The 22,253-nt window shown below is 35.1% G+C and overlaps 5 protein-coding genes and 1 non-coding gene across 9 annotated transcripts; 5 read left to right on the plus strand and 1 right to left on the minus strand.

The window, feature by feature from the left end:
- The first annotated feature begins 6,292 nt into the window (after positions 1 to 6,292).
- LOC106436713 (ABSCISIC ACID-INSENSITIVE 5-like protein 6) lies at positions 6,293 to 8,875 on the plus strand. Of its 3 annotated transcripts, none has more exons than XM_013877669.3 (6): positions 6,293 to 6,465; positions 6,934 to 7,731; positions 7,829 to 8,119; positions 8,182 to 8,253; positions 8,340 to 8,369; positions 8,541 to 8,875. In XM_013877669.3, the coding sequence occupies exons 2-6, from the start codon at positions 6,967 to 6,969 to the stop codon at positions 8,613 to 8,615; spliced, it is 1,233 nt and encodes a 410-aa protein (XP_013733123.1). In that variant the 5' UTR covers positions 6,293 to 6,465; positions 6,934 to 6,966; the 3' UTR covers positions 8,616 to 8,875. The 3 variants fall into 3 exon arrangements, with proteins under 3 accessions (XP_013733123.1, XP_013733124.1, NP_001302856.1); XM_013877670.3 differs by lacking the exon at positions 6,293 to 6,465 and adding an exon at positions 6,485 to 6,631; NM_001315927.1 differs by lacking the exon at positions 6,293 to 6,465 and having other exon boundaries at positions 6,967 to 7,731; positions 8,541 to 8,615.
- A 201-nt stretch (positions 8,876 to 9,076) lies between these two features.
- Positions 9,077 to 12,507, plus strand: LOC106436706 (methylcrotonoyl-CoA carboxylase beta chain, mitochondrial). Its single transcript, XM_013877662.3, has 9 exons — positions 9,077 to 9,513; positions 9,583 to 9,702; positions 10,131 to 10,565; positions 11,089 to 11,179; positions 11,251 to 11,483; positions 11,561 to 11,725; positions 11,806 to 12,012; positions 12,099 to 12,155; positions 12,235 to 12,507. The coding sequence occupies exons 1-9, from the start codon at positions 9,268 to 9,270 to the stop codon at positions 12,436 to 12,438; spliced, it is 1,758 nt and encodes a 585-aa protein (XP_013733116.2). The 5' UTR covers positions 9,077 to 9,267; the 3' UTR covers positions 12,439 to 12,507.
- Positions 12,508 to 12,646: 139 nt separating this feature from the next.
- Positions 12,647 to 12,719, plus strand: TRNAR-UCU. Its single transcript has one exon. It is a non-coding gene; the product is annotated as a tRNA-Arg (tRNA).
- A 1,317-nt stretch (positions 12,720 to 14,036) lies between these two features.
- Positions 14,037 to 15,481, plus strand: LOC106436705 (caffeoyl-CoA O-methyltransferase 1). The gene is made up of 4 exons (XM_013877661.3): positions 14,037 to 14,276; positions 14,359 to 14,583; positions 14,666 to 14,797; positions 14,994 to 15,481. Exons 1-4 carry the CDS (start codon positions 14,151 to 14,153, stop codon positions 15,285 to 15,287), a joined length of 777 nt encoding a protein of 258 aa, XP_013733115.1. The 5' UTR covers positions 14,037 to 14,150; the 3' UTR covers positions 15,288 to 15,481.
- Positions 15,482 to 15,926: 445 nt separating this feature from the next.
- LOC106436716 (protein IN CHLOROPLAST ATPASE BIOGENESIS, chloroplastic) lies at positions 15,927 to 17,988 on the minus strand. Of its 2 annotated transcripts, XM_013877673.3 has the most exons (10): positions 17,836 to 17,988; positions 17,563 to 17,646; positions 17,373 to 17,447; positions 17,247 to 17,289; positions 17,108 to 17,165; positions 16,847 to 17,002; positions 16,697 to 16,759; positions 16,522 to 16,616; positions 16,359 to 16,440; positions 15,927 to 16,276 (listed from the first exon to the last, which is right to left on the minus strand). In XM_013877673.3, exons 1-10 carry the CDS (start codon positions 17,909 to 17,911, stop codon positions 16,019 to 16,021), a joined length of 990 nt encoding a protein of 329 aa, XP_013733127.1. In that variant the 5' UTR covers positions 17,912 to 17,988; the 3' UTR covers positions 15,927 to 16,018. The 2 variants fall into 2 exon arrangements, with proteins under 2 accessions (XP_013733127.1, XP_048619300.1); XM_048763343.1 differs by having other exon boundaries at positions 17,108 to 17,289.
- Positions 17,989 to 20,279: 2,291 nt separating this feature from the next.
- On the plus strand, positions 20,280 to 22,151 carry LOC106436717 (CBS domain-containing protein CBSX2, chloroplastic). The gene is made up of 8 exons (XM_013877674.3): positions 20,280 to 20,575; positions 20,661 to 20,748; positions 20,835 to 20,899; positions 21,027 to 21,075; positions 21,351 to 21,406; positions 21,522 to 21,637; positions 21,713 to 21,770; positions 21,879 to 22,151. The coding sequence occupies exons 1-8, from the start codon at positions 20,396 to 20,398 to the stop codon at positions 21,951 to 21,953; spliced, it is 687 nt and encodes a 228-aa protein (XP_013733128.2). The 5' UTR covers positions 20,280 to 20,395; the 3' UTR covers positions 21,954 to 22,151.
- The last annotated feature ends 102 nt before the right edge of the window (positions 22,152 to 22,253 follow it).

Genomic DNA, 22,253 nt, shown 5'->3' on the forward strand with positions numbered 1-22,253 from the left:
AACAGAATAATATGGTTATGGGGATTTGCTGTTGTCATATTCATTTTGTACTCTAAATAAGTTGTTTTTAAAAAAGTTATTTTATTTTAATAAGAAATTCGATTAGAACTTAGATAAAACCATTTAATTATGAGGTCTGTGACGTGTGTTAATGGTAATAATTACCTCGGACAAATGAATTAAACGTAATAAATTATCTTAACAAAAGTTGTTAACAAAAGAGGGGGAAAAGCCTTCTTTTCTGTTGAAAATTAATAATATAAACCAAAAATTGAGGATTCAAGGATTGAAACTGTTCATACATATCGCATTGTCATCTCCTGTCCTTTGCGACTGACTTTCTGCTAAAGTAATCTTAAGCTGTCCACATGACTAAGACAGGCTGTGTCATGGCCGAACTAAAGAAGCTTTCTTTGTTGAGACTTTAAACTTCGTAAGCAAACTTGGAATCTTTTTCCCACCCAATGTCCCTAAACCATATAAACCGGTTCAAATTCGGAGTTCAAAATTCCGGTTTGATTGAATATTGTCTCATCGGTTTTGAGATGTCATACATGTTTGGCAGTAAAATGTAATACATTTGACAACCTTTAAGAGCATCTTTATCTCTAAAACCCCATTTTAAATTTTTTTTTTCTTGTTTTAAAAAAAAAGTTTAAAATCGAATCAATCGTGGGCCGCCACGTGTCAGTGGGGTCTGCGAACAGTGCAAGAGTCGTTCCTTATTTCGTGATTTTTGGCAACGTTTTTTGTTGTTTTGTGAGGTCCACACCGACTTTTTTTTGTTAAAACCTCTCTTAAAGACCAGGGATAAAGATGCTATAAGGTCACCAGATTAAACATACATACCAATTAGTTTGTTGGAAATAAATAGTTCGGAGTCCAGTCCATGTGTAATCGTATATAAATGAATCATATCTCCCCTACTAAGTTTTGGAACTTTTAAAGCCTGCGAGTACTACAGCTTAATTTAGACCCCATATAAGGCCCACAACCTAAGACTATCACCCTCAATAATATAAAGAGGAAACACACAGGTTTAATTGAAGCTATTTTTAGCTTAAGTATCTTTTATCGAGCTTATAATCTGACTTAGGGTTGGGCACAAATACCCGTTACCCACCTTAAACTCGTTACCCGTCCCGTATTTACCCCGTAAATACAAGTACTTGTCATAAGCAAGGTAAGTAACAAGTTAGGAAATTTGATTACTTGCAAGTCCAAACCAAGTAACAAATCTTAAATTTATTTTAGCTACTTGACTCGTTTTGCCCCGTTACTTGACTTTCAAAATATTTTATAACATTTACATTGTTATTTCAGTTAGTTTAATACTTATATAATATATCAAACATGTGGAATCAAATAATTCTTTATTTTCTTCAATCAAATTTTACGCTATATTATCTCACATCGGTCGTGACATAAAAAACAATTTTTTTTTGTTATAAATAAAGAAAATCACCTAATTTTAAAATCATTGAAATGGAATTTATATTTTAAATGTTCAAATACAAAAAAAAAATATTTTAGATAAACAAGTACCATACATCAAGTTACTTGCAAGTATCTCATATATGAACGAGTACTTGCTTAATCAAGTGCTTGCTATTAGCAAGTGCAAGTACAAGGCAATTTTTTTAATACTCGATCGGGGTAAGTCGAGTTACAAGTATAGGAAAAATTCTGAGTACTTGTCCTGTGCCCAGTCCTAATCCTAATCAAAGATCTCTGGCCAACATGATTGGATTGCGTGTAAGAGTGCAAAACCTTCGAGCTATTCACTTCATATGCATTTGCATTTGCTAAGAAAATATACTTTATTTTGAGGAATCCGTAATAGTTTATATCTTGCTATACCTCAAAGCTTTCTCCCAACAATAATTTATTTTTCTAATGCAGAGATCTCCAATGGATAGACATCTTTCTAAAGAGTTCAACTACTCTTATCAACTTTAAGTTTTGGACGCAAAATAAAACAATAAGAAAACATATAGGCGTCATGAAATAGATTTTTAAAATTAATTAAGTCTAAGACAGGAAAGAACATGTCCCATGTGAATTCTATAAGCTCACGGTTCCATTTTTTTATAAGTTAATGAGAGTAGACTTTCCTAATCCAGTAGATTCTTTCAGAAAACCATTAAAATATGATTGAAAATAGAAATAAAAGATGAGAGTTTTTTTTTTTTTTTTAACGCTGGATAATTATGCTATTACAACTATGAGAAATATTACAGACGATTTTACAGCCGACAATTCTATCTGCCGTATGAGGATTCACGCATGACTGCATCACCTGAACCGTCCTATCGGATCCACGCTTGACGGTATTCCTTGAGCCATGTTGTAGATCTCTTGTAAGTTTTTTCTCCTTTAATTTGTTTAGTTCTGTTTTCTCCAGAAATTGAAACTCAGATCTTCTGGTGTAGAAGCATTAATGAATCATTGGTCAAACCACTAGACGAAGGGGGCTTCCACAACATATGGGAGTCTCTAAGAGGCACTTGAATTATACCGAATCAAAGATCAGAATCCAAACATTACAATAAAATAAATCAAAGTGAATATCACATCACATGTGAAGATCAATACTAAGGATTATAATATTTGTTGGTTCAATTTAATTTTTTATAAGGGCGCAGAGTGCGCCACGTGTAGATGTCCACACCACACGCAATGTTCTAAAATTCGGTCTAGGCGGCAACTCGGTCCTATCCCAAATGATTTTATTAAAATCCGATTTATATGATTCAAATTGGTTTAACCAATCTTAAATCAATTAAAATCGGTTTAAATCGATTTAAATTTGCCTAAATATGTGAAATTAAGCAATAATCTTATTATATAAAACTTGGTTCTTCAAAGTTGCTAATTAACATGATCGCGACACATGACAATTATATATTTAAGATTGTGACATGTATTAATCTATTTCATAGTTAAAAATATATATACTAAGATATTAACAAAAACGTATTTTACTAATTTTTTTATTATATTTAATAGTAATTTTAAAAAAAATCTTAATCAAAAGATAATTGCAAAATATTATTTAATAATAATTTTCCTTCTAATATTGTGATATATAATGATTAAAAATATACATAATATCTTATTGTATAAATTTTGGTTCTTCAAAATTGCAAATTAACATGATCGCGACACATAGCAATTATATATTTAAGATTGTGACATGTGTTAATCTATCTCATAATTAAAAATATATATACTAAGATATTAACAAAAACGAATTTAATTAAATTTTAATTATATATATTATTTAATAGTAATTTTACTTCTTTAAAATTCTAATCAAAAGATAATTGCAAAAGATTATTTGATAATAATTTTCCTTCTAATATTGTGTCATGTGTTTAAATATATAATGATTAAAAATATATATAATAAGATAATAAAAACAAATTTTTTAAAAACTACTTTTAAAAATTGTTTAATAGTAAAAACGATTTAAAAAAAAATATTTAGTAATAATTTTTTTTAGAAATTTTCCTTTTTCAAAATCCTAAAAAATAGATTTCAAAACAATTTATTTAATATATTTTTTTTTATAAATTTTTATTACAAATATAATTATAAAAGATTATATTGAGCTTGGTTCTTCAAAATTGCTAATTAACATGATTATGACACAGGGTAGTTATATATTTAAAAATGTGATATGTGTTAAACTATATCATAATAAAAATATATATATACTAAAATAATAAAAACGATTTTTCTTAAAAGTTAATTATATATATTATTTAATAGTCTTATTATTATTTTACTACTATTATTACTATTATTACTATTTTTCATTATAATGTTTGTTTTAAAAGATATTAAAGATAGAGAATTATAAAAGATAAACATTAACTTTTCAGAAAAAAATGTTAAACAAAAACAAATTATAAAATCCTACAAGTACAATAAGTTATTTAATAAAAACATGAAGAAAAACTAACTTTAAATTAAATAATATTACTTTTTTAAAAGCATAATTAAAAGAAAATTGTAAAAGTAATCTTATTATTTTTTATAAGTAAATAATTTCCTTTTTAATAGATAATTGTATGTTAAAAAATTATGACAAAAATAGCTACAAATATTTTACATATATATTTAGGTTTAAGCTTCCACATATTATTTTTACAAAACATGATAGTATTTACATCAAAAATATTACATGAGTATTTACTTTTATTTTTTTGATACGACTCAACTTTTTATTATCCACGTATTATTTTTATAAAACACAATAGTATTTATATCAAAAGTATTGCCTGAGTATTTACTTTTAATTTCTTGATACAACTCAATTTTTTATTATCCTTATTACATCTTATGATGCTAGTATAACTTTTAATTTTGATGTTATTGTCGTACATGAGTATGTGTGAATATGATAAATATGTGTTTGTACGTATAAGACAAAATATATAAATAATTTAACAGAATTTTTCTTTTAAAAATAAAATAGTTGTATAAAAAACTAAAAAACTAAAATAAATTTTTTTTTTTTAAAAGTCTAAATAAAATAAAAAAGTAAAAGTAATCTTATTTTTCATATAATTAACTAACTTTACTTTTTAATAATTTGTGTTAAACTATATGAACCAAAATTAACTTCAAATATTTCACCTGATATGATTGTGATAGGCGTCAATTAAAAAAATAGATTGTGAATGTGTCAATAAAAACTTATATTATGTGAAAAATAATTTCTTCTTTTCCATTAACAAAATTTCTTTTTTTTTTAAATAGTGAATAGAGAGAATTGTAAAATTTTATTTAATAGTAATTTTTACTTCAAAAATTTATTGATAAACATGATAGTAGCAATTATTCAATTAACAAGAAAAATTGAAAAAATGAATTTTTAAAATTGCAACGTTTAAAAATAGTTAATATTAACTGGAAATAGTTATTTGATAGATATAAATTTTATTTTTTAAAATCTTTGACAAAATATAATTTTAAAAGATTATATAATATTAATTTTCTTTTGTAAAATCTTACAAAACTGTAAAAGAATATTTGATAGTTGTTTTCTTTTTTTATAAGAAAATTCCAAAACAAACAAAATTTGTATAATATTTTTAAGTCCTAACCAAAAGAGAATTTTAAAATTTTATTTGATATTATTTTTAAGAGAATGTTTGATGATGAAAATGATACTAAAAATTATTTAATTAACAAAAGAAGTGCAAAATTAATATTGATACGAATTGTAAAAATAGCAATTTTAAAAATATTTGTTAATAACTAAAAATATTTATCTGATAGCAATATATTTTTTTCTGAAATTCTAACGATAAGAAAATTGTAATAGGTTATATGACAGTAATTTAACTTTTCTAAAATCTTAAACAAAAATTGTAAAAGAGTATCTAATATTATTTTTTATTTTTTAATTGTAAATAAAAAGGAGATTTATAAAATATAATCTTTTCCTTTTTAAAAAATTCCTAGGAAAATAAAATTTTTAAGAGTTATTTAATAAAATCTTAAATTAGTACATAAGAACATGTATAATGTTGTCATTGATTCGTTTGGTGTATTTAACTTTCATTTTTTTTTACTTTTCATTTTCTATTTTGGATTGTGTTCAGTTTAAATGTTTATATATAGTATTTTCTCTAATTCTTAGTATAAAGTTTATAACAACTCATCTATGCACTATGATTATAAACTACAAATATTAACTTGAACTTATGTGTGAAAACAAATTTTAATTATAAAATAAATCTCAACAATATATGCAAAAAACAATCATAATACTATAATAAAATGATTTATTATTTTATGGTTTTTGTTAAATTAAAACATTAAACAAAATCCGTCGCAACGCAACAAATTCATATCTTATATTATTATAAATCTACAAATTTGTCTAATTTCTTATGTTTTGTATGTCTAATTTTCATAATTCTTCATAATAATGTTATAATTGAACTTAAAAACTAAAATATGTCATATAAATGTATAATATAAATAAAATAAATTAATAACTTACTAACGTCTAGGCCTTGCTTAGGCCGCGAATAATCCGCCTAATCGCTAGTCCTCAGTAAAGCGCCCCTAAACCGCTTAGCGAATTTTAGATCACTAGTAGGTGCAAATCTAACGGCCAGTATCTTTACACTTTGCAAACTATCATTCGTTGGAATCGCTAATTATTTGAGAAAAGCAGCGTTTCTCATTGGACAACGTTGCCCAATAAATTAGCCCCACGCACGATCTGACGTCAGAGAGAGGGCATTAGATATTTAAAACCTCATCGAGAATAAAATAACCCGAGAGTCCAAACAAGCAAGACCGCCTTTATATAGCGACGAGTGTCACGCCTGGGACACTTGTCCTTCTCTCCCCTCTCTACCATCTCTCTCTTTGATCCTTTCAGGTCTTTTCCTTTCTCAAAAAGGAAATAGTGAAAGTAAGATAAAAATTAAAAATTTCAAGGTAAGCAAAATAAATGTTTTGTGAGTTTGTGTGACTGAGCTGCTTCGTTGTTTTTAACCATTTTAATTCATTTTTGGTTTGATGTATCGAATTTGTACTCCCTATCACTGATTGGTTTCTTGTTCAGATTCATTGATTGGATCAGAATCATGAATTTTCCCGCTGAGTATGATTGGGTGTTTTGGATCATTCTTTTGAGATTCCCCTGTTTTCACTATTTGCTCTGCTTCTTCTGTGTGATGATGGAAAATCTAGCGTCGGATTGATTAAAGATCTGATTTTTTTTTTGTTTGTTTCACTCTTCTGGGTTTGGATGCAACTGCTGTTTATTCTAAAGATTGATACTTTATCAGTGATTTTAGATTCTTCCTCTGTTTCTAACTGTCTGAATGTGATCAACATTTATTTGTATGTAATGGATGTATGATTATACCATAACTTCTATTTGTTTGTTTGTTTACTTGAAAGGTTCATAACTTGATTTGAGAAGGAAAGTAAGAGATGGGGTCTCGGATGAACTTTGTTGATGTTGTGAGAGATGAGGTTATCAACGCAAAGCAGCCAGCTTTGGGGAGTGGTCTTCCCTTGACGAGGCAGAACTCGGTGTTCTCGTTAACCTTTGATGAGTTTCAGAACTCATGGGGTGGTGGGATTGGGAAGGATTTTGGGTCCATGAACATGGACGAGCTCTTGAAGAACATATGGACTGCTGAGGAAAGCCACTCAATGATGGCCAACAACACTGTTATGAACAGCGGTGGAGGTTTGTCTGTTGGTGTGGGAGGAGAAGTTGGTGGTTGTGGTTTGCAGAGACAAGGTTCAATTGCCTTGCCTCGTACGATTAGTCAGAAAAGGGTTGATGATGTCTGGAAGGAGCTGATGAAGGAGGAGGATGACACTGGAGCAAGTGGAGTTCCTCAGAGGCAGCAAACGTTGGGAGAGATGACTTTGGAGGAGTTCTTGCTCAAGGCGGGTGTGGTCAGGGAAGAGCCTCAACAACATGTGGAGAGGCTTGATAACTTCAATGGTGGGTTCTATGGATTTGGCAGTAATGCAGGTCTAGGTTCAGCTCCTAATGAGTTTGGTCCTAACCAGCCTTATGGAGTCACAGTGAGACCGGATCTGCTGAAAATTCAAGCTCAGCCTCTGCAGATGCAGCAGCGGCAGCAACTGATACCCAAGCAGGTTGAACCTTTTCCCAAACAGACGACTGTGGCCTTTTCTAACACTGTTGGTTTGGACAACCGTTCTCAACCTCCAACACAGGTGACTAAGAACCTGAAGATACATGTTAGATAGTAGTTCTCAGGATTATGCTTTAGTTAATTGACAATGATCTTCTTTTGCTTTTTTTTTTTTGTAGTACCAGGAAGTGAAGCCTTCAATCCTTGGAGTTCGGCCTATGAACAACAATAATCTTCAAGCTGTTGATTTTAAAACAGGAGTTACGGTTGAGGCAGTATCTCCTGGAAGCCAGATGTCACCTGATCTGACTCCAAAGAGCAACATGGATGCATCTTTGTCACCACCTGTTCCTTACATGTTTGGTCGAGCAAGAAAAACAGGCGCAGTCCTGGAGAAAGTGATTGAGAGGAGGCAAAAAAGGATGATTAAGAATAGGGAGTCAGCTGCAAGATCCCGCGCTCGCAAGCAAGTGAGTGTCCATTTACTTTAAAACCACTGTTGGTATAGTTATTTACTTTTTTTTCATTTCAGGCTTATACGTTGGAGTTGGAGGCAGAAGTTGCACAACTTAAGGAGACGAATGAAGAGTTGCATAGGAAACAAGTGCGTCTCCCTTCTTCCTATCTCGAGATTATGTATTTTTATATTTTTCTTGAGGTTTTGACCAATTGATCAAATGTTTCATGCAGGTTGAAATCATTGAAAAGCAGAAAAAACAGGTACTGTCTCTTGTATTCTTGTGTTGGCAGTAGTCTAAGCTTTTAGTCGAATACTCTGCAACACAGTGAAGTGGAATATAACATTACATCGTACCATTATGTACAATGTGCAAGACTAATAATCCCACAAGTTTTGATAATTAACAAAAATTGGCCCATTTGTTTTTGCAGCTTCTGGAGCCAATGCACCAGCCATGGGGATGCAAAAGACAATGCTTGCGAAGGACATCGACGGGTCCTTGGTAGAGAGGCTATGAAGGCGCGCCCAAGGAACTCAACAAAGAGCATAAGTTATAGAACAACACAGAACGTAGAAGCTAGCTTTGTATGTAACTTAGGCCTATGTGACAGAGACAGATGAATAACACTCTTTTGTTCACTTTTCTTGTAGCATCTTTTTTGTTTGTTTTCCTGATGTAATGGATCTTGATGTTGCTTTACTGGACGTGTCAATGTCTTGAACACTTTTGTGGCTTAACTAGAGTGGATTTATCTTGTAACATATATATTACTTGCTTGGACCTCAACGACTAATAACTAACTTGGGGACCAAATCAACAAACAGTTGGAAACATCAAGTTTAGAATCAATCTTGTTGTAATCTCCAACTGGGAATACAAAATTTCTTCTAGATACACGTACACCCTAGAGAGCGTATTATCTACTAAACTCTACACTTCTCGAAGAAAGCAAAGACGCCGAGACCAAAACGCGGCCGTATCGTTGTATTTGTTGGCTTGTTTGACTGGATAAAGATTCAGTTTTTATTCCTTTCCACTAAGTGAATCTGTCACGCACGACACTCAGATCAAAGTGACTTGTGCAATAAAGTACTCAGACATCACAGGTCGTTAGCTTTCAGTGCGTCTGAAGTGAGATCGGTTTTGAGAGGACGAAAATGTTAAGGCTTTTGGGGAGAAGGGCAGTTTCAGCTTCTGGAGAGCTTACTAGTGTTAATCAATGGAGGATCCGACCCGGAACCGATTCGAAGCATGATCCTTTTCGGATCTTCCGGGGACTACTACAAAAGGGTTTCTGCGTTGGCGTTCTCCCGGACGGAGTTGACAGAAAGTCTGAGGCTTTTTCTAGCAACTCTATCGCCATGGAAGGGATCTTATCGGAGCTTCGCTCCCACATCACAAAGGTTAACAATGAGCTTATCTATCTATCGAATGATGATATGTATAAGTGTTTCTCGGTGGAGTTTTTGTAGGTATTGGCTGGAGGTGGAGAGGAGGCGGTGAAGAGGAACAGAAGTAGAAACAAGCTTTTGCCTAGAGAAAGGATTGATAAGCTTCTTGATCCTGGTTCTTCTTTCTTGGAGCTCTCTCAGGTTTGCATCAGAGAAAAACCTTGAGTTGATTGCTGATTAATGCTGAATGAGACAAGAGTCTAAGATGAGAGTATTGTTGAGTCATGAGTGTTTCTCCTAGAATAGGGTCTCATACATCATTAGATGTTTCCCAGACAGCATTCTTTATATATAAAGTTCAAAATCTTATCCCACAGATTGAAAGTTCACTATACGGTCCTAGTTTGGGAGGTATACGATAGTTATCGTGGAAAAATAGCTCGTCGACCCCCTAGAATATAGTTGCAGAGCTTTATTGATTGCGTCCCACTGGAAACAGATTTAGCATTTGTGTGTTTAAACGCTCTAGCTGGTTTATTCGGTTAGGAAAACAAAAGAAGATTGGAGAATTTTTACAAGTAATAAAAACTTGTTTGACGTCTTTGCTTAAGTGGATATATGCTTTGAAGCTTGCAGGACATGAACTGTACGAGGAACCATTACCTTCAGGTGGAATCATCACAGGGATAGGACCAATCCATGGCAATCTTTGTATGTTCATGGCAAACGATCCCACAGTAAAAGGAGGGACTTACTATCCCATAACTATCAAGAAACATCTCAGGGCACAAGAGATTGCTGCTCGGTGCAGACTCCCTTGCATATACCTAGTTGACAGCGGAGGCGCTTACCTTCCAAAACAGGCAGAGGTTTTCCCTGACAAGGAGAATTTTGGCAGGGTTTTCTACAACGAGTCTGTTATGTCATCACAAGGGATTCCGCAGATCGCCATTGTCTTAGGCTCGTGCACTGCCGGTGGTGCTTATATCCCTGCCATGGCTGATGAGAGTGTGATGGTGAAAGGGAATGGTACTATATTTTTGGCTGGGCCTCCTCTTGTGAAGGTTTGTCAGATCACCAAAACTAATCTCTTTTCTGTCTTAGTTAGTTCTAGGCATGCGGATGTGGTCTGAAACAGCCAAACTGAACCGATTTTTTTGGTTTTTGGTTCGGTTTACAGTTTGAGTTCGCTTTACTTCAGTGGAATTTTGAAAGAAAATCCGTTTTCGGTTTGGTTCGGTTATCGATTTTCAAAAAAGGGAAAAAGACCAGCGAAACAAGAATTAACCGAAAATAACCGATTAACAAAAATATCCAAACCAACCAATAATAACCAAATTTAACCGAGACTGTCCGAGTTTTTTCAAAAATTTATACTGAAATCAAACCGAAATCCCAAAAATCGATTATTTCGGAAAAAACCAAAATTAACCGAAAACCAAACCGAACCGATTTTTCGGTTCATGTCGGTGGGATTGTGGCCGAACCGAAAATACCTGAACCTAAAAAAACCGAAAAAATCGAATAAACCGACACCGCAGGCCTAGTTAGTTTAATGAGCATGTGAAAGCTAAAGTGTATGAATAGGCTGCCACAGGAGAGGTAGTCTCAGCTGAAGACTTAGGAGGCGCCACGGTTCATTGTAATGTCTCTGGTGTCTCTGATTATTTTGCTCAAGGTATATAAATCTCTTTCTATAGTATCATGTTTTAAGAGTTTAGAACTAAAGAAGCTGCTCTAATCTTGCAGACGAGCTGCATGGACTCGTTATTGGAAGAAACATTGTCAAAAACTTGCACATGGCGGCGAAACAAGGGAATGAAGGAAGCAAAAACGTTGAATACAAAGAACCGCTCTATGACATAACCGAGCTTAGGTCCATTGCTCCTGTAGACCACAAGCAGCAGTTCGATGTCCGGTCTATCATTGCTCGGATTGTTGATGGGAGTGAGTTTGATGAGTTCAAGAAACAATACGGCACTGTGAGAAAACGCTTTTGAGAGACTTAACCCTTTATTTCTACTTTATGTCTTCTCACTGGAACTTTGTATTTGTGCAGACGCTTGTGACGGGTTTCGCTAGAATCTATGGTCGGACGGTGGGGATCATCGGGAACAATGGCATATTGTTCAATGAATCTGCGTTAAAAGGAGCTCACTTCATCGAGTTGTGTTCTCAGCGTAAAATCCCTCTTGTTTTCCTACAGAACATCACAGGCTTTATGGTAATTAAAAGTGTTTCTGTTGTGTTACTAACATATGTTAAAGAGTGTCATGTGTATCTTACTAGCTCTTGTTTTTACAGGTGGGTTCAAGAGCTGAGGCTAATGGGATTGCAAAATCTGGAGCTAAAATGGTGATGGCAGTCTCTTGTGCTAAGGTACCAAAGATAACGATTATAACGGGTGCAAGCTTTGGTGCTGGGAACTATGCGATGTGTGGCCGTGCGTTCAGTCCAGACTTCATGTTCATGTGGCCAAACGCTAGAATTGGCATCATGGGAGGTCCTCAGGTAAAACCATTCCTAACCAAAACTATTTTTAAAGAATCAAATATGTGTTTATAATCTGATCATTTTGAGGAGGAGAAACTTTGCAGGCGGCTGGTGTTTTAAGTCAGATCGAAAGGGCTACCAAGAAGAGACAAGGAGTAAAGGTAGATGATTCTTGAACTCTTGTTTTTTTTTTCCTTCTCATCATCAATGAGTTGAATATGGAGTTTTTGTGGTATGCAGTGGACAGAGGAAGAGGAAGAAGTGTTCAAGAAGAAAACGGTGGATACGTATGAGAGAGAGGCAAGTGCGTACTTCTCAACGGCGAGGCTTTGGGATGATGGAGTGATTGATCCATCTGATACAAGAAAGGTTTTGGGACTTTGTCTCTCTGCTGCTTCGAACCGTCCTCTTGAAGATACTCGTTTTGGTGTGTTTAGAATGTAAAACTACTTTGAAACATTTTACATGTTCGAAATATAAGATTTAAGTAAAAAAAAAAACAGTTTCATATTAGCTGCAGGAACTAGCTGACATAGGAGAAACAAGTTCAACTATTGGTTGGCAGAACGTTGACCATTGTGTTTCATTAGCAGCTGAGGTTCGAATCTTCACATTTAACTAAAGAACGTTTATTTGGATTGAAAATCAGAAGGCACCCGTGGCCCAATGGATAAGGCGTCTGACTTCTAATCAGACGATTGTGGGTTCGATCCCCACCGGGTGTGTATTTTACATAATAATTTTTTTTCCTTTTCTTTTTGTTGACAAAATTATCATAGAGGAATGTTTGATAAAGGAGTTATATTGACGAAATATGTGGAAGGATTACGGATCTGATTTTGAAATTATAAACTTTTTTTTATAATGTTATAATGGGTTAATATTGATAGTTTATTAAACTGTTGTAATATTTCATAATTAACCAGTTATAAATATTTTGCAAACACATCGATTTCTATCCGTTGTAATAATCGTACAAATCATTTAACAAAGCTAAAAATCGTAATCACTTACATTCGTAGACTCTCGCAACTATTGTGTTTCAACCGATAAAACCCGGTTGTCAGCGTCAAGGCACATATCACGGTGTCTATCATGCAACTCGACCATACCATTGTAAATTATAAATTATAAAATTTAAGCAAACAAATGGTTGCAATACCAAAAGTGTCATTACTTATAAGTTATAACCAATTCCTAGTTATTGTAATGTTGATAAATATTTTTAACAAATAAAAGGAAGGATGATTATAAGGAACTCCACCACCAAAAATACTCACCTACCACACACACACACACAGACGAAGAAACATAGTTGTTGGATCCACCTTTTTGTTCCCCTCGGGGTTGGTCTTCTTCTCTACTCACCAAGTCTCTCCACTTTTTCCTTTCTTTATAAATTAACTATATGCAGAAAATATACCTCCTTTTATTTTAAATTATTTAAGATACACATTATTATCTTTTTCCAGTGCATATATTTCTCATTACGTCACACCTTGGAACAACATTGTATAGTCATAATATAACTATATGCAGAAAATATACCTCCTTTTATTTTAAATTATTTAAGATACACATTATTATCTTTTTCCAGTGCATATATTTCTCATTACGTCACACCTTGGAACAACATTGTATAGTCATAATATAACTATATGCAGAAAATATACCTCCTTTTATTTTAAATTATTTAAGATACACATTATTATCTATTTCCGGTGCATGTATTTCTCATTACGTCACACCCTTGGAACAACATTGTATAGTCATAATATAACTATAGAATGAAAAAAAAAATCCAGATATAGTGAATACATAATAATAGTCATTATGCAGCAAACATCTAACTGACTCGTAAATGCAAAATCATATTCACTTGTGTCACAAACCACGCCACACAAGAACGCCACCACACCGAGGCGTTATCACCCCAAGTGTGTCTGAAGCCACCGCAGGGTTGGGACCCATTTTAAGACAGCGACTGACCAATCGCGTGTTAGGAGAGTTTCACCAACCCCGAACCGGGAATCACAATACCAGATTTCATTGAACCGGTTTCATTTTCTCTATTATATATATCGCTAATGCCATCTGTGCGAATCCACCCAAAAACATAACCATCAATATCAGCAAAACAAACAAAATACAGAGAAATGGCGACGACAACAACAGAAGCAACGAAGACATCTCCTACTAACGGAGAAGACAAGCAATCTCAGAATCTCCGACACCAAGAAGTCGGTCACAAGAGTCTCTTACAGAGCGACGATCTCTACCAGGTCCGTTTCTTCTCAAAACGCTGCCGTTTCTAATCCAGTCCAATAATAATAAACTAAACACAATCTCAATTAAAACATGCAGTATATTCTGGAGACGAGTGTGTATCCAAGAGAACCAGAGTCAATGAAAGAACTCAGGGAAGTGACAGCAAAACACCCTTGGAACATAATGACAACATCGGCAGACGAAGGACAGTTTCTCAACATGCTCATCAAGCTCGTTAACGCCAAGAACACTATGGAGATTGGTGTTTACACTGGCTACTCTCTCCTCGCCACCGCTCTTGCTCTCCCTGAAGACGGCAAAGTAAAACATCTTTCTTCCTCTGTTTTATCTTAAAATATGATCTGAAAAATGAAGTTAAAAATAAAATATTTTTTATCTTCAGATTCTGGCTATGGACGTTAACAGAGAGAACTACGAGTTGGGTTTGCCCATCATCGAGAAAGCTGGCGTTGCTCACAAGATTGACTTCAGGGAAGGCCCTGCTCTTCCTGTTCTTGATGAACTCGTTGCTGACGTAAGCATAACATAACGTAAAAAGATAATAATAATAATCACATTATGGCCTAATTACTTAATTAAGGTTAATTTTTAATATTTTGGATGGGATTTTTCTGTATAAGCATATTTGTTTCCTTTTTCGTATAAGGAAGAAAATTATATTATTGGTGATTTTATTAAGGTGGTAACTTATCGTGTGTGGTTGGGTGCAGGAGAAGAACCATGGAACGTATGACTTTATATTCGTTGATGCTGACAAAGACAACTATATCAACTACCATAAACGTTTGATCGATCTAGTGAAAGTTGGAGGAGTGATAGGCTACGACAACACTCTGTGGAACGGCTCTGTCGTGGCTCCTCCAGATGCGCCAATGAGGAAGTACGTTCGTTACTACAGAGACTTTGTTCTTGAGCTTAACAAGGCTCTTGCTGCTGACCCTAGGATTGAGATCTGCATGCTCCCTGTTGGTGATGGAATCACTATCTGCCGTCGGATCAATTGATTGATACCCCACTTTTGAGTGTGGGTTGATTATTTTCATTTCTCTCTACCTTTCATTCACCAACCATCTTTATGTATTTTGTTATGTAATATCTCTGTTATCCTTTTTTTTTACTTGTGAACAAAGCAATGATGTATCCTTCCTTTTGTTTTGTTGTTTTCATTATATATGATACAGAACACCATCTAAAAGAAGATATCAGTCATTATGTTTTCTAAAGATATTTTAAGGAACTCATACACAAAATGGTTACTATGCTATAATGTAGCTTAATAGAATTAAGTGATTAATCATATTTGTTTTACAGGAGGAACCTATAAAGAACAATCTTGGAGCTCTTTATTACCTCCTCTAACAAGGTGTATTATTGCATCAACCAATCATCATAAACTTAATTTGTTGAAAGGTGGCTGTTGGAATTGTCAAACTAAAACAAGACCCAAATTAATAGTTATATATATTGAGAGAAAGAAAGCAACAAAGTAGGAAGATTAGGTCAGCAGTCTTTGAAATTTTATTAGAAATACTAAAACACATGTTAGGTAGTTTCAGCTCAATTACTCAAACAAAAGATGATGTATTATACACTTTTCCTTGGAGCTTTTGTCAAAAAGAGAGAAGAAAATTTAGTTTAAGAACTATTAAAGACATTTTCTTTTTAGAAACCAAAATTTTTGATGTTATTACAATATGAAAGAATCTTATCTCATATACAACATAGAGTTCTTTTTTCATTTGTCATCTGTGTACAAAATGAAGTTAGATATGTCCTTTAATCCAGCCTCTTCATAACATTTAGCAATATGGTGCAAAGATTCAGACCATGTTCCTTCAATAGATGCCAAGTCCAAGAGAAAAGCAGCAACATCCAAAGCAACTTGGATGGGATCTTTACCCTTCTTCAAATCCTCAAAACGACCTTCATCACTCACTTTCTCTCTTATGAATTCGATTTGCTCATCTTCCCATTGTGCAATACTAGCAACCTCCTGCATGTTTTCACACAGTTAAAAATACTATATAGCACAGCCACATTCAACCCTTTAAAAAATTATCATAACTTTGACATGCCTCATAAGGACATCCTAAAGTCCACCAAGGTGACTTCAGTGCTACTCTAGCCGCTTCTTTTGCTTCTGAATCACGTCCAACCCTGCACATAAGAAGAGCCTTAGATAAGTGTTTTATGTCATTTTACAAAATAATAAAATTGAGAGTTGATGAAGTTACAAACTTCTGCAGTATGTTTGCGTAATACACAAAAGGCCGTCCAAATCCTGGAAACAGATCTTTCCTTGTGTAGAATTCTCCTGTCACCATAGCTGAGACCTTCCAGAAAAAAAAGAAGAAGTCTCTTAAAAGTTTCATAAGTGAGATTCAGAGACATAATATGCTTTAAAGATTCTTACATGATCTCCTTCATCGAAATGCCGTAATACTTTCTTCTCCAACACATCAGGAAACAGACCAACCTATACAACACCACAATAATGTTTACTGTGGTGTACATAATGTCTTTCATAGATAAGCACAGTAAATGGTTTTTTTTAAACGCTTGCCTTCTTTAAGACATAAACATCGAGATTATCAATCTGAGATTCAGCAAAAGCACCCTTTTTGTAAAGCTTCTCGCCTGCCTCAGCTGAAGCAATGTAGAGTTCTGACAACTCTTGCGCATCTTCTTCCACAAGAATCCGGTGAATGTACTCATCTACCTGAATATTAAACACTGTAAATTACTTATCTTTCTCATGGAAATAAAAAATAAGTCACCAATCCTTTTTAAGAAGGCAGAGCTAGAATGAGATGAATGAAATTACATTTCTAGCTATAAGCCGGACACCACTCCTCCAAACTTCAACAACAGGCATATCCAATCTGTTCTTGGATAACAAAAGGTTAAATTCAAACAACATGTAATGAAGAGTTACCAAGAATGATCTGACCAAAATGTCATACCCTGGTGGAGCAGTAGGCCATCTCAGAAGCGCAGTAACAGAGCCTACTTAGACAATAAAACAAAAGTAAACAGAAAGATTCTAATAAAAGGGCTTAATGTTATCGATCAAATGTTTCATTTTTTACCTGAAGAGTCCTTAGAAAGTGGAATAGCAAGAGGGATGAGTCCTTGCTTAGCTCCAGGAGATATGATGGTTTCACCTGCACATGAAAACATGAAAAGACCTGAGATTTCTAACACATGTAAGTTTCCCTTTTCCATTACAATGAATCAGTAACCAGAGCTTAGCATATCTGCTGTATTATTATATATAACCTCTTGTTTGAAGAACTTTGAGTAAGTGTTGAAGATGCTTTGGAGGTTCAGTGACAGCTACTTCTTTGATAAATGATACATGCCCTGCAACAACAGCAACAACTTCTAGTAAGTCCATTCTAATGTGACATTTGGAGATATATTACATATTAATTCACTAACTGTTGTCTCCCACCAGGATTAATTTTAAGACAAAGAGACAAGCTCAAGCACCAACGATAGACAATTTCTCTATACAATCACATCAAATTACAGAGTAAAACGAGAGATTACCAGAAGAGCAACAGGAGACAGTAGCTCTGGTATGGCGCAAAGGGAGAGCAGAGAAAGGAGTGAACAGCGAACTCATGACTCCTCCTCCTTATCTCTCTCTCTCCCTCTTCTCTCCTCCATATACTCTCAAGCTGATCTGTTTTGGGCTTTCATATGGGGTTTTTTATTTCTCTTCAGCCCAAACCCAAATACTAATGACGCGTAGTAAATAAACAAGCGGGAAGGTCAATTTCGTCAAATAACCGGTTAACAAACACCGGTTTAGTCTAACCATATTAAATCCAGAGAATTTTCCCTTGCGTATCACGGGTCGTAAAGAATAAACCCTAAACCCCTTTTTCAATCGCTTACTCAACCATGGACTACGCAACAGCCACGACGACCAAAGTATCAATACACATTGATGACTGCTGCTGTCTCGAATTTGATTAACAAGGGCGGCCAAGAGAATGGTCTGCTTGGTCAGCTCACAGAAATGGTGAAAGTGAAAGTCAATGGAAGTGAATTGAGTGGAGCAATCAATACACTATTTGTTGCTGCTGGTCTCTCATCAACGCTATATGATGTCACAACTTTGACTGTTGGGTACATGTTCATTGTCTTTCTGGTGTTAATTTAGCTTTGAATCACTGCGCTGATTCGATATTTCAAGGATGAGCCATTGACCGTTGGGGGAATTTGTAGGATAGTAGAAGCTGTATCACCTCTCCTTAGGCAGTTCTTGGTAGTAATGAGACTTGCCTCTTTTGTGGTTGTCATGTTTGGTGTCTTCCCCCTGATGTGCGGGTGGTTGCTAGATGTTTGCACGGTTACAATGTTTGGTCAAACAATGTCCTACAGACTACAGTTTTTATCAGTTTCTCCACTGGCTAGCTCACTTGTTCATTGGGTTGTTGGAGCCGTGTACGACTGGTATTCATTAATATTCGAGAACCTTCTTCGAGAGGTTGGGCCCTTGGTTTGACTGACTTTCTCTTGCTAAAACCAGAGGACAACCGAAATGATGAACCAGGAAGGCAGAACATAGAACAAGTGTTGCATGTCGTTGAGCCTGACATGGCCATGGCTGCTCATCCAGCCCCTGATGACCCAAAAAGAAGTCTCCTCCAAGAGTAAGTTCTTTAGAAATAACCTTATAGCTCGTTCTAATGCTTGAAGAATTGTTTGGTGTATAGAGTTGACTATTGCATCAATATTTCCATTAGACCTTACCATGAAATGAAGCTAATTATGGGTACTGAGAGAGATTGTACTCCCGGTCGTGATGAAACTGCTAACGGAATTATGCGTGCCTCATGTCCTGGCGAGAGGAGTGTTCCCAATGCTCGGATGTCCGCTAGTTGTGAACTCAGCGGTCTACAGATTCGCTTGGATAGGCTGTCTCTCGGTGAGCCTCTTGTGCTTTTGTGCAAAAAGATGCCAAGTCTGGTTCAGAAACCTTCACAATTCGATCCGTGATGATCGTTATATCATTGGTCAGAGACTCCATAACTCTGGGGAGGAAGCTGCTGATTTGGCTATAAAGAAAAATCAAAGCAGTGAAGTTGCAGGAGATGGTGGACTTAGACGTTCAATCTAACAAGAAGAAAGAAGATTATGTGAAGAATAAGCCAATATAAAAATGTGTTAGTGTCCCTAGCAGTTCCAATAGAACACCGTTGTATATATCTAATTAAATATAGTTTTAACAAGTCAAATCTTATTATATCGGTATATGTTATATCACTGATGACGGGTTACTAGTGTTCACGGTAGATGAACTTAGTATCATTAAGTCCCATGCTGGTTATACCCCTCTTTGCCCCTTTGACTGTCAATGCTGCTTCTAGTCTTCTTTTTTTTTTTTTTCTTAAACCAACTTTGAAGCTTAATTGTACAGTGATAAGTGTATCAAATTGGATGAATGATCTTAGTTAAACACAGATTTGTTGCTTCTTGATTGATTGGCTCTAGCCTCCAGTAGACAGGATCTTTACAGAGCTTGTGATGCTTGGATGTCTTGTTTGGTTAAAGTCTTTGTCATTGCTTTGTGGTGTGTAACATCAGGATTCTTGTTTTTCCAGCGCATTACAACGTTTAGTCTAAATTTTGGTGCGTGAATGTGACAAGTAGATGACATTCAAGGTTCGAAGTTTATATTAAAGTGTGACAGGACTATTCTCAAGTGTTCCTCGGTAGATAATACATCTGATTTCAACGATCACGACATAAAAATCAAACAACAATTAAAGCCAAAAGAGCGTTCAGATTTGGGTTTCTTCTTGGACTTTGTTATTTGAAACTTTGGACAAAAAAAAAAAAAAGGTGGGGAAAAAAATCACCCAAACCAAAAGTGAAGAACCAAAACACCGACCAGTCGACCATGTATGAAACATGTGGGATGTGTCCCCACCAATCACAAACTTGTCTACTTTTTTTTTTTACCACCCAATCAAAACAACGCTTCTCTGTCTTCTCCCCTTTTCTCAAGTTTCAACCTTTATTTCTCTCACAACAACAAGTAAATTGTTTTTATTTTGCGTTGGGATTCGTGAGAAAACAGAGGAGGATAAGCTAATCAATGGGTTCGATCTCTCTGTCAAATTCTCTGCCCATACCGCGACTTCCACTACATACATCATCACTCAATCCATGCCTTCCTTCCTCCTTCCCTCTTCCTCCTCGTCGCTCCACTTTTTCACCGCGAATCTCCGCCTCTGCCGTCTTCGCAGCTCCTTCCGGCGTTAATAACTCTGTCCCGGTGAGTGCTTATTATTCACCCTTTTTGTATTAAAAATTGAAACTTTGGTTGCTTGGTTGGTTGATCATGTGAGATTTGGTTTCAGGGTAAAAACGGGGGTTACACAGTTGGTGATTTCATGACAGGGAAACAGCATCTTCATGTTGTTAAGCCCTCTACGTCGGTTGATGATGGTAAGTTATTACGCTAAAGATGAAAACAATCCTTCATTGTAAGTCTCTGTAATCTGTTTTTTTTTTGTTTTTTTGCATTTGAACAGCATTGGAACTTCTGGTTGAGAAGAAGGTCACGGGCTTGCCTGTAATTGATGATGATTGGAGTCTGGTATAGCCTTTTCTCTCTTTTCTCGTTGTGTTGTGTAGGAAGCTCGTGATTAGCCATAGTCATTTTACATAATCTTTTTATCTGTATGAGATCTTTCTTATTCCTCTGCTCTAATCTTCCCCTCTAGGTTGGCGTTGTTTCTGATTACGACTTACTTGCACTCGACTCTATTTCTGGTAAGTGGTATTGTATAAATGTGTTTTTGAATCTTCTGCTGGTTCTCTTTTGTGTGATGCATCACCAAAGTTTATTGTTTTGGTATCATTTTAGCAGATTTTAATCAGTTAGTTAGTAGATATGACTCGTAATTCATTTTGTATGATCTCAATTCTAGACTATAGGTGGATCTTCTTAGTATTGTTGGCACATAGTTTAGTTTTCTTGCTTAGTTCTGTTTATGGGTTTTGTGTGGTAAAGCAACTTAACCTCTTGTCTTTTCGGAATATTATAGGCCGGAGCAGCCAAAATGATACAAACATGTTCCCTAACGTGGACAGTTCATGGAAAGTACGTTTTTATTTATCCACTTTTTTGCTATTTATATCAGGACATTTGTTTGTCACCGTTTGATGAAACTCTCCTGGAACTTATATGATATTTGGACTTGTGTTTTTGTTACCAGACATTTAACGAACTTCAGAAGCTGATAAGCAAGACACATGGGAAAGTGGTTGGAGATTTGATGACGCCTTCTCCTCTGGTTGTCCGTGGCTCTACCAATTTAGAAGATGCTGCCAGGTACCATTCTCCTCCCTGGAGACTATGAGCTCAGCTTATTTTTTAAGAAAATCTCTAACCACTTGTTACCTCCAGGTTGCTACTGGAAACAAAGTTCAGAAGATTACCAGTCGTGGATTCAGATGGAAAACTGGTGAGAGAATCTCAAACTCACAATCTCTTCTTCTTCTTCTTTTTGTTCCTTTTAATTTGATATTCATCTGATCTGATCTTGGTCCTTTTTGTTTGTCTCGCAACAAAGATTGGGATCCTAACAAGGGGGAACGTTGTAAGGGCTGCACTGCAGATCAAGCGGGAAACCGAGAACTCAACCTAGCCAAGCAGCTATGGAGCAGAGCTCTTGAACCTGCCATATTATAGTTAATAGCAAATATGTTGATTCGATTGATTAAGTATTTATATATAATATGTGTAACCATTCCCTCACCTCCACAAGCAAATTCTTTAGGAGTAACATTTCTCAGCCTCAGAATTTTTAAGACGATTGGTATCTCATACATATTTGATTATATTATTCGTGTCTCTCGATCGCAAGTCTACTCTTTAATAATCTTATAATCAACAAAACACAACGACCAAACATAAGATTATGCTCAGGAGAAGTAGCAATGGTGTT

The sequence above is a fragment of the Brassica napus genome, chromosome C7 (assembly GCF_020379485.1).
Source record: "Brassica napus cultivar Da-Ae chromosome C7, Da-Ae, whole genome shotgun sequence".
Taxonomy (NCBI): domain Eukaryota; kingdom Viridiplantae; phylum Streptophyta; class Magnoliopsida; order Brassicales; family Brassicaceae; genus Brassica; species Brassica napus.